Source organism: Perognathus longimembris, chromosome 19 (assembly GCF_023159225.1).
Source record: "Perognathus longimembris pacificus isolate PPM17 chromosome 19, ASM2315922v1, whole genome shotgun sequence".
Classification (NCBI taxonomy): Eukaryota; Metazoa; Chordata; class Mammalia; order Rodentia; family Heteromyidae; genus Perognathus; species Perognathus longimembris.
The window spans coordinates 21,046,484-21,064,747 of NC_063179.1; the positions used below are offsets into that span (position 1 = coordinate 21,046,484).

An 18,264-nucleotide genomic window follows, 5' to 3' on the forward strand; every position below is an offset into this window, starting at 1 on the left:
GCACTAGCCTTCAGTGAAAGAGCTCAGGGACTGTGCCCAGGCCCCAAATTTAGGCCCCATAACCAACAACAACAATAACAAAAACTTTCCTATCACTAAAAACAAAGAAAATCACCACCAAGAAAAACTTAAAATAACAGGTTTTGCTCACAGAATCTAAACCTAAAATGGCAGTAATAATAATGGGACATTATGAGCATGAAGAGGGAATAGCTGGGGAAGGAGCAGATGAAGCAGGAGAAAAGGGAAAGAATATTGGGAGATGAAGTGAACATGACTGAAATACAACATATATAGAGCTATGTCTATATACATACACACATAGGAAGATGGCATAACCAAAACCACTAAATATTGCTTGAAAAAGCTGAGAAGAGGAGTAAAGGTAATATAAAAATAAAAAAAGCCCACGGTTTTCTAAAGGTATAGTAAAGTTTCTCCACCCTAAGTTTATACTCATTGGAAGGTCACGATATCAGTTCATTGTAATGATAGCTTTTGCTCCATCGTCTCCAGTAGAAAGTAAAATATAATAAAAAAGGAAATAAGTAATAGAATTTAAAATAGGTAAGAGTAATTTCTAGAAATTTTGCTTGAATTATATTTGTTAACATCTGAGCAGGTTTGGGGTTGTGATTCAGTTATATAATGTATTTGAAAATTGAGACAGGCGCCAGTGGCGCATGACTCTAATCCTAGCTACTTAGGAGGCTGAGATCTGAGTATCACAGTTTGAAGCTAGCTGAGGTAGGAAAAGTTTATTGATGTATCATTAGCAGTTCAGAAAGGATTTATAAAATGACAGAAAATCATGGACAGCAAGAAGGGAACAAAATAATGTAGGACAAACAGATGCAAATGAGTGAGTATTTGAGAATGAAAGAAATTCTACCAGTCAGAAATACTGCGTTTCAGGCTGGGAATGTGGCTTAATGGTAGAGTGCTTGCCTAGCTTGCATGAAGCCCTGGGTTCGATTCCTCAGCACCACATAAAAAGAAAAAGCTGGTTCAAGTGGTAGACTGTTAGTCTTTAGCAAAAGAAGCTTAGGGACAGTGCCCAGACCCTGAGTTCAAGCCCCAGGACTGGCAAAAAAAGAAAAAGAAATATCAGATTTCAAAAGAAAAAGTACAAGAACATAGAGAAAAAACATCAAGACATGGAAAGAGTTCTGGAGATTATTAACTATTAAAAAATGCAAAACACTACTGAACTATGCACTTTAATAGTCAGGATGGTAAACGTTATGAGATGTTTATATCATCACAATGAAAATTATGTTTCCTAGCAGTCAAGAGACAAAAATCTATAAGCTAAAAAAGGAATACAAATTATTTCCATATTTTCTCTACTATAAGTTAATTTTTTTGTGTTACCAAAGAAACTAAATCTTACTAAGAACTTTCTATTGTTTTCTATTCAAGTAATAAAACTCTTCAGAGGGTCATGTACAAGTTTTTTTTTTAAATCAGAATTTACCATGAAACTTCCTCTGCAATTCCTGTTGCATTTGCTGAGTATTTCCATTTTCAGGACGCATGAATCCTATCAGTCTTTGTTGCACTTTGGCAGTAGTACTGAAATTACAGAATATGTGTATATAGTTAACAGCTGCACTGATATGCAACAGACATCCTGACCACAGACTTCAACCATTTATACTACATATATATATACATATATATATGTAGTTTATGTTCTTAAACTTCCAAACCTGTCGGAAAATAAAAAGGCATAAAACACCAGTATATGTTACAACATAATCCTCAAACATGAGGCCTCAAAAACAGGATAAGTCAAAAAAGCCAGAGTCAAAATGTACTATATGACTGTTATATAAAATATCAAGAACATATAAATCTATATAACATAGATTAGTATTTCTTTCTAGGGCTAGAGATGGTGTGGAAGGATTGATACCAGGTGGACAAGAAGTTTTTCTTCTAGATGCTAAAAATGTTCTAAAAGTTGATCTATATATTTACAGTTACTGAATTAAATACTTAAGTAAGTAAAGTTTATGGAACTAATATTTCAGGCATTCTAGGGTTGGTCAAAACCATGTGCAACTACAAGTGTATTTTTTTAATGTATTATTTTATCTCTGAAAATGTAGAAAAGATATATATGGTTTGTTTTTTTAATTTATTATTTGCCAGCCCTGGAGCTTGAACTCAGGGCATGAATACTGTCCCTGAGCTTCTTTTGCTCAAGGCTAGCACTCTACCACTTGAGCCATAGCGCTACTTCTGGCTTTTTCTGTGTATGTGGTACTGAGGAATCAAATCCAGGGCTTCTTGTATGCTAGGCAAGCACTCTACTAAGCCACATTCCCAGCCCAGAAAAGATATTTTTAAACTCCTTCACTATGTTGAAAAAACCCAAGAAAGTAGGAATGGATGGACCTTTTCTTACCATTATAGTAAGAAAAAGCCAGACAAAAAATCATATTGCCTTTTTCCATTTATATAAAGTATTCAGAAGAGGCAGGTCCATTGTGACAGCAAGTAGACAATGGTTGCCAGGGACTGGAAGAGAGGAAAAGGAATGACTGACTACTCTAGAAGTAGATAGTAGGTAATGGTTGCAAAACTTACTATAGCTAACACCTATAGAGCTATACAATTTAAAAGGATAATTATAAAGAGTGGACACACTAATAAGCATTAAAAAAAAATTCTTACTTTGGATTTCCTAATGGCCCTCCAGCAAACTGCGAATTTCTGTCGAGGAACTCTTGCAAACCCTTTAATTCTTGTAGCACTGACTCCAGCAGTTGGGAAGGCACACTACTTTCAATCTGCAAGAATGGAAGATTTTTCAAAAGCTTTTAAATATTGAAAAAGTGTACATATGAAAAGGAGATGCTCCATATGGTTCTGAGTAAATACAATTCTTTAGAAATAGTATGGTTTGCAGTTTTTATTATATCAATTCATACTGTATTCATCACCATAAAGGAAAAGAAATGATATCAATACCTTCCACCCTTCCCTCCTTTTATAAGGTTGAGATGTAATTTGCATACAGTAAAACACAAATGTTCAGAACATCTTGATAACTTTCCAAGTTTTATGTCCACCTACAGATGAAATACAGCAAATTTCTTAAGACAGTGCTGGTGACTCATGCCTGTAATCCTAGCTACTCAGGAGGCTGAGATCATATAGTCTGAAGCCAGCCCAAGCAGGAAAGCCCATGAGAACCTTATCACCAAATTACCTACCAGAAAAAAAGCCAGAATCGTATACATGAAGCCCTGGGTTCGATTTCTCAGAATCACATATATAGAAAATGGCCAGCAGGGCTGGGAATATGGCCTAGTGGCAAGAGTGCTTGCCTCCTACACAAGAAGCTCTCAGTTCGATTCCCCAGCACCACATATATGGAAAACGGCCAGAAGGGGCGCTGTGGCTCAGGTGGCAGAGTGCTAGCCTTGAGCAGGAAGAAGCCAGGGACAGTGCTTAGGCCCTGAGTCCAAGGCCCAGGACTGGCCAAAAAAAGAAAGAAAGAAAATGGCCAGCAGTGGCGCTGTGGCTCAAGTGGCAGAGTGCTAGCCTTGAGCAAAAAGAAGCCAGGAACAGTGCTCAGGCCCTGAGTCCAAGGCCCAAGACAGGCCAAAAAAAAAAAAAAAAAAAAAAAGCCAGAAGAAGAGCTGTAGCTCAAAGTGGTAGTCTTAGACTTGAGCAAAAAAGCTGAGGGATAACATCCCTGAGTTCAAGCCCCAGGAACACACACGTGCGCACACACGCACACACAATTCATTAATGTCCTTGTCTAGCTATTAGTCATCCCATCTCTAAGAAAACAAATTAATTTTTTACCACTATCCATTAGTTCTGCCAGTTCAATGCTACAACAGGTGAAATGTATTCTTATCCTTAGAAATGCAACTTTTACCTCTTAGTGGCCAGTACACGGGTTTGAACTAAGGACGGGGGGCGCTGTCCCTTAGTTTTTTTTCACTCAAGTCTAGCACTCTACTACTTGATCCACAGCTCTATTTCCATCTTCTCTGGCAGTTTAGTGGTGATAAGAGTCTCATGGACTTTCCTACTTTAGAACCGCAATTCACAGATCTCAACCTCCCAAGTAGCTAGGATTACAAGTGCGAGCTACCAGCACCCCGTGGCTTTTTAAAAAGACATTTGTGCCAGGTGTATTGTCCCAGAAACTCAATCCCAGAACTCAAGAGGTGAGAACAGGAGTATCTCAAGTTCCACACCAATTTGCAATATTCAGTGAAATTTATCTCAAAGAATGAAATAAGGAAACAGATGGACAAGAACAACAAAAAAGAAATGGAGGGAGGAGAGGAAGAGGACAGATATTTGGTATCTTTCAATTTAAAGAGGAAAAAAAGCCTTAAATAAAAATTGTTTTAAGTTTTTTTCTTTTTCAGTGCCAATATGAGGGCCTTCTGCTAGGCTTTCTAACTCATAGATAGTGCTTCTACCTCACAAACTAATCTACCCAGCCTGGCTTTAAACTTGAATCTTCCACATCTCAGTATTCTAAGTAGCAATGATCACAGGTGTGAGCTGCTGGTGCCAGGCTAATATTCCAGATTTTTAAGGAAAATCTTCCTACCAGAATCTGTGATAAGGGGCTGGGGATATTGCCTAGTGGCAAGAGTGCTTGCCTCGTATACATGAGGCCCTAGGTTCGATTCCCCAGCACCACATATACAGAAAATGGCCAGAAGTGGCGCTGTGGCTCAAGTGGCAGAGTGCTAGCTTTGAGCAAGAAGAAGCCAGGGAAAGTGCTCAGGCCCTGAGTCCAAGCCCCAGGACTGGCCCAAAAAAAAAAAAAAAAAAAAAAACAGAATCTGTGATAAGACAAAGTTCTACAAAATGGGATTCTTAAAGCACTTGGGAAGTAGTTCAATGCTAGGACATTAGTTCTAGGTTTATGGAGCTATTGTGAATATTAACTGAAGTAAAAAATAGTAAAATCATGTAAAATTCTTTTTCTTTTCTTTTCTTTCTTTCTTTCTTTTTTTTTGGCCAGTCCTGGAGCCACTCAGGGCCTGAGCACTGTCCCTAGCTTTTTTTTTTTTTTCCCCCTCAGACTAGCACTCTGCCACTTGAGCCACAGCGCCACTTCTGGCCGTTTTCTATAGATGTGGTGCTGAGGAATCGAACCCAGGGCTTCATGTATACGAGGCAAGCACTCTTGCCACTAGGCCACATTCCCAGCCCCATGTAAAATTCTTATGAAGGAGGCATTCATCTTCTCATTTTGCAGGAAGTTATCATGTGGTAAAATCTTTAAAAAACAGTATTCAGCATAAGACAGTTTTAATATGTGACAGTGACAAAGGCAGACCTGCCTGAATGAACCAGAGTAGATTAGTTTAATAGACAAGATCACAAGATCTTTTATATACATAAAAGAATCATTACATCTTATTTACAGAATTGGGAAATAATCTAGACATAACTTCTGATTATATGCAAAGGAGATGACTTTATATATACTTACTGCAGTGATCTCTCTATTGCCACTCTTGAATATTCTCTCCACTACTAAGCTAGCATCCCAAATATTTCTGGAAAAAAAAATTAATTTGAATACATATTCAAATCTCTGTAGAAGCAAAGTGGCTTTTTTCTTCTAGGATTTTAATTTGGGGCCTTGCACCTGCTAGGCAGATGTTCTCCAACTTTAGTCATGGCCTCCAATGCTTTTTTGCCTCAGTTACTTTTTGGGTAGGGTCTTATATTTTGACCAAGATCTTCCTGTACCTCCAAGTAGCTGAAATTATAGACATGTACCCACCATGCCCAGCCCACTGGTGGAACTGAGGTCTGGCTAACTTGCCAGACATGGCTTCAAGATATGATCCTTCTAATGTCTGCTTACAAACAGCTGAGATAACAGGTGCACATGACCACATCTGATCTTTATTTAGTTTTTGAAAGTTAGAGATTGCTTAACATTTACTAAGCTTTCAACAAAAATGGAAAATAGGAAGAATTTCAAACTAAGTATACCTAGTTATTTCAGATAATAAAAATCAAGAGAATATGGGTAGTAAATTATAAATGGATTATATAATGAAAAAGTTATAAATTTAGAAAGAGGTTCTGCAGTGTTTCACATTTCTAGGCAAATGATATGAAAGCATACATCTGGAACTGGTACATGAATAATCCTTGGCTGGCCTGCTGCAGGATGAGAACACGTTGAGAACAATGCAGCTGTCTCCTCAGCCAAGGCCATTCCAAATCAGCCAATTCACATTCCCCTGAACATCCCAGGAGTGACCAGGATAAGTAGTTTTCTACCTCATGGCCCAAAGAAGAACTGTCCAGTGGATAGCTAGAGATGCCACAGAACATGGAGTGGTATATAATGCTGCATAATTAATATGTATATAGAAATATTCTGATGATACACACAGAAGTAAAACATAGCAATACATATAGGTAACAAAAAGGCTGAAATGATAAAGTAATTTATCAATGGATAAAAGAGCCAAACAAATGTAAAATTTAATAGGAATAAATGTCTCATATTAAGAGTTAAAAATGGGACAAAGTGAGCAACAATTAAATATGTCGTAAATTTTTAAACCGGCTAAAAAGCCCAAAAAACTTACCCTATAATTCGAGAAAAGTAAATGCAAATACCATTGTGTTTTCCCGAGAACACAATCTCTGGTCCAGTCACACAACTCATACCTGTGGTCTGAGTTGCTGGGTTTCCCATAGCTGACATTGGAGTTGACATGGCTGAAGGCTGTATACCTTATATAGACAAACACAAATCTCTTAAAAATAATTCTAAAAATTCAAAATTCCCAATCCAAGTTGGTTGTACATATGAATGTGAAGGTATGAAAAAAATTTAAATAATGGAATATATTTGTCTTTGTATGAAAAAAGGTAGACTTTAAAGTGTTGGCAATACAGAAAGAAATGGAAAGAAAAAGTGGAATCCATGCTCCTAAAGCTTGGAGTCAAACACCTAATTACACTAATCTCAGGGTCCAGTTAAATCCTGATACCCAAACAGGGGACTTATAGGCACACCATTAGAGAAGTCCTAAATAAAGTATAGTAATGATGTCCAAATGCTAGTATTTATTAGGATAACACTTCTTTTTTTTTGCCAGTCCTGGGGCTTGGACTCAGGGCCTGAGCACTGTCCCTGGCTTCTTTTTGCTCAAGGCTAGCACTCTGCCACTTGAGCCACAGCGCCACTTCTGACCATTTTCTGTATATGTGGTGCTGGGGAATTGAACCCAGGGCCTCATATATACGAGGCAAACACTCTTGCCACTAGGCCATATCCCCAGCCCCAGGATAACACTTCTTTGTTATTTGCTTTAAGTAGTTCTTAAACGAGGTTTCAATTCAACACATCAGTTTATGAGTACAATGCACCTCAATCAGTGTCACTTCTTCAGAATATTACTTCTATTATGTGACATTTCCCCCCCATAAGGAAATAGCAAAATTAACCTTTAAAACAATAAAATTAAGGATAAATGATAAAACTAGCTCCTCAAAAAGAACAGCTGTAGTAGTAGTAATAGTAATAATAACAACAACAATACCACAAAACAAAGTAAAGAAGTACCATGAGACGGTGTTCCCAAAAAGGATGGGTTTGGATAGGGACTACCACCAGGAACAGGAGAACCTAAAAACACAAAGAAGCATATATAAAGATTTAAGATTTCTTATTAGCATATATTAGGCTCTTTGTTAAATTTCCTTACATATACGATCAAACCCATCCTGTCATCTTCCAGTTCCTCCTTAAACCAACTTCAAGAGGTTTTACTGCTTAATTTTCATAATATAAAGAGTCACCACCAAAGAACATTTAAAATAACCTCCCAATCTTTTGAGTTTGATCAAATTAAGCAGAAGTTGTTTATAATGAGTGAGGAGTGGCATCACATACAAAACATACAATGACTCATTTATTTATCACTAACTAACAATTCTAGCTCTGGAAAACATATATATATATATATATATATATATATTTTTTTTTTTTTTTGGCCAGTCCTGGGCCTTGGACTCAGGGCCTGAGCACTGTCCCTGGCTTCTTCCCGCTCAAGGCTAGCACTCTGCCACTTGAGCCACAGCGCCGCTTCTGGCCGTTTTCTGTATATGTGGTGCTGGGGAATCAAACCTAGGGCCTTGTGTATCCGAGGCAGGCACTCTTGCCACTAGGCTATATCCCCAGCCCTGGAAAACATATTTTGGAGAGTTTCTTGACACTGAATTCTTCATATCTTTCCCTCTAAATAAGTACCACTTAACAAAAGGTTATACTTATTTTGCTTCCTAGTATATATTAAGGTTTCCATATTAATGTTATCACTTTTAAGAACCACAAGTATTTGTTAAATAACCTATTCAATAATACAGCAGCAATAATAAAAACAAGAAACTTTACTGAGTAAAATACATATAGAGTTTCAATAAAAGTAAAGTTTGATAAAGTTTTATTTCAGTGTTTCATACTCACTAGAATAGACAGGTGACCCCAAGATGGGACCGACAGTACTGGGCGTGGGGAGAGTGGCTGGAAATCTCATCTGTGCCTCGCCACCATACCTGTTATATGACAACAGAATCTGAGTGTGTCCAGTAAAAATACCCATTTAAAAGCTGGAATGGGTTGTAGTCCTGCTTGGCTTTCATATAAATACTTTAACCATTAAGAGTTATTGTATAGTGCTGACTGAGATATATGCATAGAATGCTTAATACTTGCTCAGAAAATGTTCACTAGTAAATAATACTATGAAGAATTGTAAGAGACTGGTAAATTCTAAAGAAAGATCTGCCATGCAGAGAATTTACTTAGTGAGGAAATGCCACTGGAGTTTTCCATTAGGATTAATCCAGACATTATCTGTTTTTATATTTCTTTCCTAAGCATTGTACTACATGCTTGAAATGCCAGCACTTAGGAGACAGAGGAAGGAGGACCTAGAATTCAAGACCAACCTAAACTATGTAGCAAGTCCCTGTCACAAAAACCAAAGAAACAAATCTCCAGGGCTGGAGAGTGAGATGCTTGTAGCTGAGTATATGCTTCTATAGTATACACTATAGTATATTCCAAGTTTTCTTGACATGATTCAGAATCTCTGCATATCAACATTAACCATGCAGCTGTGTTAATAATGAGCTTATAGATAGACAGATGAGCTTATAATTTAAGATAGAAAAAAAAGCTAGAAAAAAGATAAAAAACAGGTAATATTGATCAAGATACATTGTACTCATAAACTGACATATTGCATTGAAACACCTTTGTACAACTATTTAAAGAATAATTTAAAAGAATACGGGCTGGGGATATAGCCTAGTGGCAAGAGTGCCTGCCTCGGATACACAAGGCCCTAGGTTCGATTCCCCAGCACCACATATACAGAAAATGGCCAGAAGCGGCGCTGTGGCTCAAGTGGCAGAGTTCTAGCCTTGAGCGGGAAGAAGCCAGGGACAGTGCTCAGGCCCTGAGTCCAAGGCCCAGGACTGGCCAAAAAAAAAAAAAAGAATAAATTTAAGCCAAGCACTGGTGGCTCACACCTGTAATCCTAGCTACTCAGAAGGCTGAGATCTGAGGATTGTGGTTTCAAATGTGCCTGGGAAGAAAAGTCTAAGTTAACTCTAACCTTGAAAAAACAAACAAAACAAAAAAATGGAAATGAAGGCGTGCCTCATGTAGTAAAGCATCCACACTGAACAGAAAAAGCCAAGTGAGAATGCAAGGCCCTGAGTTCAAGCCCCAGGACTGGCACAACAAATTTAAATAAAGCAATGTAGGGGCTGGGGATATGGCCTAGTGGCAAGAGAGCTTGCCTCATATACATGAGGCCTGGGTTCAATTCCCCAGCACCACATATACAGAAAACGGCCAGAAGTGGTGCTGTGGCTCAAGTGGCAGAGTGCTAGCCTTGAGCAAAAGGAAGCCAGGGACAGTCTCAGGCCCTGAGTTCAAGGCCCAGGACTGGCCAAAAAACAAAAAACAAAAAACAAAAACAAAATAAATAAAAGCAATGTAATTAAAAAGAAAAAAGTTAAAAGAACTTCCTGGTGCCAGTGGTTCACACTCAGAATAGTAGCTGCTCAGGAGGCTGAGTTCCAGGAGAATGACTTTCCAAGCCAGCTTGGGTAGAAAAGTCTATGAGACTCTATCCACAAAATCAGCAGCAAAAGGTGGGGATGTGTAAGTGTGGTAGACTGCCAGCCAAGCACTGAAAAAGCTCCAAGTTCAACTCTAGTACCACAAAAAAAAAAACAAATTTAAGACTAGTTGAAAGCAAAACCCAGAGTAACACTATATAAATTGTGTCATTTTACTACCCATCAGCATCATAATTTCCAGATTTCATTCTTTTGCAGATGAATTTTAGTAATATTCCTAGTCATTCAATTATTTGGCAAGGCCTTCAACTGTCACGGTAGCAAATGAACATTTTTAAAACATGGCCCAGTACGAAAACACTCCTCTAACATGTACCTGAAGAAAGCCCGCGTAGCCCAAGCAGATACTTCTCTATCACAGGCAGCAGCAGAGCAAGCAAGGATAAGGCAAGTTGCACAAGCCTGGTCTTCCTGTAAAAACCCAAAAATATCTTCACTAAGCATAAATATTTATTTTAATTACTTTCTTGTGTGTAGTCCTGGGGCTTGCACTCAGGGCCTGGCCACTATCCCTGAGCTTTTGTGCTCAAAGGTAGAGCTCTACCACATGAGCCACAACTCTACTTCCAGCTCTTTGATGGCCATCTTTTTGATGGTTGATTGGAGATAAGAGTCTCACAGATTTTCCTGCCTAGAATGGCTTTGAACTTCAATCTTCAGATCAGACTCCTGAGTAGCTAGGATTATATATGTCAGCCACCAGAGCCCTTAATTGTACAAGGGAAGTTTCCTTGTGACATTTCCATATTTGCATACAATGTATCCCAAACAAGTTATATATCCCAATGTATCACTTCCTCTATTCTCCTCTTCTTAAAACAATACCAACAAGTTTCACTGTTCTGTTCCCATACAAGCATAAATGTTTTCAAAAAGCGTTTTGTGGGGCTGGGAATATGGCCTAGTAGTAAAGTGCTGGCCTCATATACATGAAGCCCTTAGGTTCAATTCCTCAGCACCACATATATAGAAAGAGCCGGAAGTGGCACTGTGGCTCAAGTGGTAGAGTGCTAGCCTTGAACAAAAATAAGACAGGGACAGTGCTCAGGCCCTGAGTTCAAGCCCCAGGACTGGCAAAAAACAAAACAAAACATATGCTAGTTTAGTCCTAACTTACATTTATAGTTTTAACACCAATTCCCAGTCTCATTTTTCAAAGTTTCTGCAACCAACAAAAATAAAATAAAATAAAAATAAAACATAATTACCTGATGTAATTTAAAAAATCTTTCAATCTCTTCTCCGTCTCCACCCACATTACTCACAAGTAGATGCCGCAGTTGATCTACAGGTCTGAGTTTATGGAACATAAGACTCCCCTAAGAAATTAAGAAGGAAAAAATATGAATGACACATTTCACTGGTATTAACTGATCCTGCTAGTTTATTTAATAAAATAAATAAGGCCAGATGGGGCATGAGCCTTTAGTTGCAGCTCCTTGGGAGGCTGAGACAGAGGGTATATTGAACTCAGGAGTGCAACACCAGCTTGGGTAACACAGTCCAAAAAGTTACATTAGGAATACAAAATAAATGGTCAAAGACCATCTGTATTTCACATAACAACATACATATACACTGAGAAAATTTTGAAAAAAACCCAACAATACCTCTCCGGTGTTGTTTCTTAAACCAAAGAATTTAAAGTTCATTAAAATGTCAATATGATGACTGTTCATTAATGAGTGATCACTCATCATGCTGGCATATAAGCACCCATTTAGGACTGGGAATGTGGCTTAGTGGTAGAGTGCCTGCGTAGCATGCATGAAGCCTGGGGTTTGACTCCTTAGTACCACATACATAGAAAAAGCTGGAAGTGGCACTGTGCCTCAAGTGGTAGAGTACTAGCTTCGAGCAAAAGAAGCTAGCTCATGGACAGCGCCCAGGCCCTGATCTCAACCTCCAGGACTGGCAAAATAATAAATAAATAAATATTCATTTAGGCAAAAATAAAGCTGGATCTATTCTCACCCCCTTAGACCAGGATAAATTCCAAGGACATCAAAGATTTAAAGGACAAAAGCAAGTTATGGTAGTAAAACAACAAACAAACAAACAAACAAAACAAAAAAAGGAAATTTACCTCACTGGAGAAGCAATTTGATAGGATATAAATTCCATAAAGTAACTTAATTTTAATTATTTATAATAACTATACCTATATAGAATTCAATAAGCAAAGTCAAATGACAAAACAGCAAAAGTAGTTGAGTCTTAAAATAACAAAATTTGGTTTCTCTGATACACAACTCAACAGAAATACTGGTATAGTAGTGATCCTTTCTGTCCTGGGGAGATACATTCCAAGCTCCCAGATGACTGAAACGGTAGACAGAAAGAAACCCTATTAAAAAAACACTGTAATACTCAGTTAATTGTATAAGTGACTAAAAGGCAGGTAGCATATACAGTATTGGTACTATTAAGAAGAAAAAAGTTGGAGCTGAGAATATTGCCTAGTGGTAGAGTGCTTGCCTCATATACATTATACATGAAGCCCTGAGTTCAATTCCTCAGCACCACATATACAGAAAAAGCCAGAAGTGGCGCTGTGGCTCAAGTGGTAGAGTGCTAGCCTTGAGCAAAAAGAAGCCAGGGACAGTGCTCAGGACCTAAGTCCAAGCCCCAGGACTTGGGGGGGGGGGGGGCGGGGGAGGAGTGATTCTTGGGCTTTATCCACTGCACTGCAAAACAACAACCAAAAAAACCACAAAACTCCAATAATGGGCTGAGAATATGGCCTAGTGGCAAGAGTGCTTGCCTCCTACACATGAAGCTCTCGGTTCGATTCCCCAGCACCACATATATGGAAAATGGCCAGAAGGGGCGCTGTGGCTCAGGTGGTAGAGTGCTAGCCTTGAGCGGGAAGAAGCCAGGGAAGGTGCTCAGGCCCTGAGTCCAAGGCCCAGGAATGGCTAAAAAAAACAAAAACAAAAACAAAAAAAAACTCCAATAATAATAATAATAAACTAAAAACTCAGACTACACTTAGTATTTAGTAGTACTATTCTTCCATTATTTTTGCATCTACCTTTAACATACCTGTGCTGAGAGGAGAACAAACTTCTTTGGAGGTAGCATGTGTTGCTGTACAACTACTGGGGAGTCGGTTATTGGAATATGATCCTTATTTAAAGGTGTAATTATTTTATCAACTTTTAATTCATCTATTGCAGAAAGAGCCCAGGAATGACCATCAACACGGGTTGTCATCTATAATAATAATTTTAAAAGTTTACATATTTTATTGAAATACATAAAGCAAAAGCTTCTGAGAAGAAAAATATACAGACTTAAAAGGTCTAGATAAATGTAGATTTAATGTTTTCTTTTCCTTTTTTTTTTTTTTTCCAAAGACAAGGTCTTGCTATGAGTATGTGGCCAGGCTGCTTTCAAATTCCAAACATTCTGGCCTCAGTGTGCCCAGCTTTGGTAGTATAACTGGAAGCCATCACCTTCAAGTTAGTAACTTAATACCAGAGAAGAAAAGTAAGACTTTAAGATAAACTGTAAATTCTGTTTATTCCTCCAGCCTCCTAATAAGGACAGGGATTGTATCTTACTGAGCCTTGAATTCTTACATTGTATTGCAATATAGGGTTTATAGAAGGTGCTCAGTAAAGTTCAAAAGAAAAAAAAATATATAAAATATTATATACACACACATACATACGTATATATAGATAGATAGGTATAACTAGATAAGGCACGCTTTATCTACCTCACTCACAAGGCACGCCGCACACACATACTTTACTAAATTTCTCAGGAAAATTTATTTACCTGAGTTTCCATCATTGGTTTTTGGAAAGGAAATGTATCATGGTTGATACACCATAAAATGTCATTATCTTCATTTTCTGAGGCTGTCATCAGTAGAATACCTAAAAGTTTAATACACAGAATTTTATTGCATAATGTTACTTAACATGTTCTCAATAACCTTATTAAATAATGAATCCTAGCTACTCAGGAGGCTAAGATCTCTGAGAATTGTGGTCCAAAGCCAGCCAGGAAAACAAAGTTTGTGAGACTCTTATCTCTAACCACCAGAAAACCAGAAGTGGCGCTGTGGCTCAAGTGAAGCACTAGCTTTGAGGTGAAGAGCTCAGGGACATACATAGCCCAGGCCCATAGTTCTAACCCCACAACCAACAAAACAATAAAAAAAAAAATTTTTTTAAGACAGTTGTACAACCCTGAGCAAGTTAAATACCACTAAATTTTATACCTTAAAATGCTAAATTTATTGCTAAGCATTATAGCATACTCAAGTAATCCCAGAACTTGGGAGGCATAAGCAGGATTCTGAATTGCAGGCCAGCCTTGCTACACAGCAAGATCCTAGTTTGAGAAATAAGGGCAAGAGATATAACTCAGTGACATAGTACTTGCCATACATGTCCAGGGCCTTGTACTGGATCCCAAACACGTGGGTAGGAGGGAAAGCTACTTTTATAGTATGTGAATTTTATGTCAATAAAACTATTTAATACTGGGATAGTACTTAATAGAATGCATTTGAAAAAGATTTCTGTTCAAAAAGGCAAGTTTAATTTGAGTTTTGAACAATATAAAATGTTAGGAGACAGGGTTTAGAGGAGATCGGGCGCATTCAGGGTGGTATGGCCGTAGACATGGGTTTAGAATGATTATAAAATTTAATGGCACTGTGGCTCAAGTGGCAGAGTGCTAGCCTTGAGCAAAAAGAAGCCAGGGACAGTGCTCAGGCCCTGAGTCCAAGCCCCAGGACTGGCCAAAAAAAAAAAAAATGCTTTTCAAAAAGCACATATCAATTTTTCAAGTTCTGATGTCTAATTAAAATTTAAATTTTCAAACAAATGCTGGGCACTGGTGGCTCATGACTATAATCTTAGCTACTCAGGAGACTGAGATCTGAAGATTGCAGCTTGAAGCCAGCCCAGGCAGAAAAAACTCCAATAAACTACTCAGAAAAAGCCAGAGGTGGCGCTGTGGCTCAAGTGATAAGAGTGCTAGCCTTGAGCATAAGCTCAGGGACAGTGCCAAGGCTTTGAGTTCAAGTCCCAGGACTGAAACAAAAAAAAAAGTAAAAGAAAAATTTAGTTTATTACTCCTAGAGACGTTTGTCCTAAGCAGGGATGAAAAACAGGCTATATTGGGGGTGCAGAAGGGGAAGTGGAAAATCAGAAGGTGAATGAGGATGAATATGGTTGAATAAGAGGATCAAGGAACAAGGATAGGGAAGAGGAATGTGATCAAGATATATTGTATGAATGTATGGAGATGTTACTTGAACAACTAGGTTAAATCAAAACTAAAGTGTTTAGACATTAAAAACTACTATAGTTTAAGAATCTAATCTGAAATTGGTTACTATTGCAGAGCTTACCTTTACTATAAAGAGCCTTATGTACTTTCGAAGGCTTTTCCACTGTGGAAGACGCTGAGAACCCAGGAGGTAAGCGGACGTGAACCAGTGTGAGTGTGTTAGGCCGTGCTAATGGCTGCCTAAATGGACAAGTGCTGAAATATAACCTAACACCTGATGAGAATAATATTATGTATTAGTAAAGGACCTGAAATATAGATACATTGCAACTTTTCACACAGAACTCTGTTAAAGCTATAGATCCCTTTCTTCACTGATCTTAAATTCCCAGCTGAGATGGGCCATGACTCATGCCTATAATTCTAACTACTCAGTAGGCTGATATCTGTGGATTGAGGTTTGAAGCTAGCCTGGGCAGACAAGCCAGACTCTTATTTCCAACAAAAAAGCCAGTTTAAAAAAAGCTGGAATTGGGGCTGGGAATATGGCCTAGTGGCAAGAGTGCTCGCCTCATATACATGAAGCCCTGGGTTCAATTCCCCAGCACCACATATATAGAAAATGACCAGAAATGGCGCTGTGGCTCAAGAGTGCTAGCCTAGAGCAAAAAGAAGCCAGGGACCGTGCTCAGACCCTGAGTCCAAGGCTCAGAACTGGCAAAAAAAAAAAAAAAAAAGCTGGAATTGTAGTATGGCTCAAGTGGTAGAGCACCAAACAGACAGAAATGAAAAAACCAGAGCAAGAGTTGAGTTCAACCCCTAGTTCAAGCCCTAGTATTAGCACATGCATATGTGTGTATGCACACACCCATGGACGCAGGTGCACACCCACACACATATAAACACAATTCCCATCTGAAATTTCAGAAGAAACAAATTCCTAAAAAATACACCCAGAAAACTCAAGAATAAGGGGCTAGAAATGTGGCTTAGAGGTAGAGTGCTTGCCTAGCATGCATGAAGCCCTGGGTTCAATTCCTCAGTACCACACACCTAAGAAAAGCCAGATGTGGTGCTGTAGCTCAAGTGGTAGAGTGCTAGCCTTAAGCAAAAGAAGCTCAGGGACAGTGCCAAAGCCCTGTGTTCAAGCACCAGGACAGGCAAAAAAAAAAAGAATGAAAGGGAAACAGAGTTCCATATAAAAGATCTCACTACAAAAAATGAGGGAGGAGGGCTGGGGATATAGCCTAGTGGCAAGAGTGCCTGCCTCGGATACATGAGGCCCTAGGTTCGATTCCCCAGCACCACATATACAGAAAACGGCCAGAAGCGGCGCTGTGGCTCAAGTGGCAGAGTGCTAGCCTTGAGCGGGAAGAAGCCAGGGACAGTGCTCAGGCCCTGAGTCCAAGGCCCAGGACTGGCAAAAAAAAAAAAAAAAAAAATGAGGGAGGAGGTCACAAGTTGGATAAGAAATGTGCGTGCTGGGGCTAGGGATATGGCCTAGTGGCAAGAGTGCCTGCTTCATATACATGAGGCCCTGGGTTCGATTCCCCAGCACCACATATACAGAAAATGGCCAGAAGTGGCGCTGTGGCTCAAGTGGCAGAGTGCTAGCCTTGAGCAAAAAGAAGCCAGGGACAGTGCTCAGGCCCTGAGTCCAAGCCCCAGGACTGGCCAAAAAAAAGAAATGTACGTGCTGCCTCACATATGAAACTGTAACTCCTCTGTACATCACTTTGACAATAAAGAAATAAATAAACACTAAAAAAAAAAAAAAAAAAAAGATCTCAGGGGCTGGGGATATGGCCTAGTGGCAAGAGCGCTTGGCTCGTATACTTGAAGCCCTGGGTTCGATTCCCCAGCACCACATATTCAGAAAATGGCCAGAAGTGGCGCTATGGCTCAAGTGGCAGAGTGCTAGCCTTGAGCAAAAAGAAGCCAGGAGGGGCTGGGGATATAGCCTAGTGGCAAGAGTGCCTGCCTCGGATACACGAGGCCCTAGGTTCGATTCCCCAGCACCACATATACAGAAAACGGCCAGAAGCGGCGCTGTGGCTCAAGTGGCAGAGTGCTAGCCTTGAGCGGGAAGAAGCCAGGGACAGTGCTCAGGCCCTGAGTCCAAGCCCCAGGACTGGCCAAAAAACAAAAACAAAAAAATAAAATAAATAATAATAATAAAAAAAGAGATCTCAGTACAAGCCAAGGGGGCCTACATTCCAGCTGAAGTTCTTCAGAGTATGAACCACTCTGTCTTTCAATATTCATCTATAAAGTGAGCACATGGATCAGAGGAATTTTCCATTTTAAAACTCTTTAATTTTATAGATTATTAATATAGTTGATACCTGATAAAGTAAAAGACATTTCTAATTACAAATATATACATCTAGGTATTATCAAAAATATCAAAGCAATAGCAGACACACAAGCAAACCAAAACACACATACCGGCATGAGTAACAGCCAATAACTGACAGTCCAATGATTCAGAATTTTCAATCACTGCTATCTGAACAATTGGCTTAAAAACAGAACGATCAATGGTCCTAAAATAAAGAAAAAAAGAAGGTATATCTTTTTTTAAAATGTGTCTACTACCAGACCCTGTTTTATTAGTAATATTAGAAGTCTAAATATTATAATTTAAGATTAATAACTACTTTTTTGAGGGGGTAAGTACCTTGGGAATCATGCATACTAGGCAGGTGCTCTACTTCATGAGCCATAGATTAACTTCTTAGTAAGGTAATTCAATAGGAAGAAAAACTGGAAAAACCTCTAGAGTATATATTAAAAAGGCTAAAAAATAAATAAGTAAATAAAAAAGGATAAAAT

The 18,264-nt window shown here is 38.8% G+C and overlaps 1 protein-coding gene across 1 annotated transcript in view; it reads right to left on the reverse strand.

Annotated features, from left to right (window-relative positions):
- The window catches only part of Nup155 (nucleoporin 155), a 52,891-nt gene that overhangs the window by 19,215 nt on the left and 15,412 nt on the right, over nt 1–18,264 (reverse strand). The window contains exons 10-21 of the mRNA XM_048368483.1: nt 17,878–17,975; nt 15,551–15,703; nt 13,963–14,063; nt 13,222–13,392; nt 11,385–11,495; nt 10,493–10,587; nt 8,489–8,577; nt 7,586–7,648; nt 6,603–6,750; nt 5,483–5,549; nt 2,683–2,798; nt 1,478–1,575 (exon numbers count right to left, since the gene is read on the reverse strand). Of these exons, the coding sequence (XP_048224440.1) occupies nt 1,478–1,575; nt 2,683–2,798; nt 5,483–5,549; nt 6,603–6,750; nt 7,586–7,648; nt 8,489–8,577; nt 10,493–10,587; nt 11,385–11,495; nt 13,222–13,392; nt 13,963–14,063; nt 15,551–15,703; nt 17,878–17,975 (1,310 nt within the window). The remainder of the gene's footprint in view (nt 1–1,477; nt 1,576–2,682; nt 2,799–5,482; nt 5,550–6,602; nt 6,751–7,585; nt 7,649–8,488; nt 8,578–10,492; nt 10,588–11,384; nt 11,496–13,221; nt 13,393–13,962; nt 14,064–15,550; nt 15,704–17,877; nt 17,976–18,264) is intronic.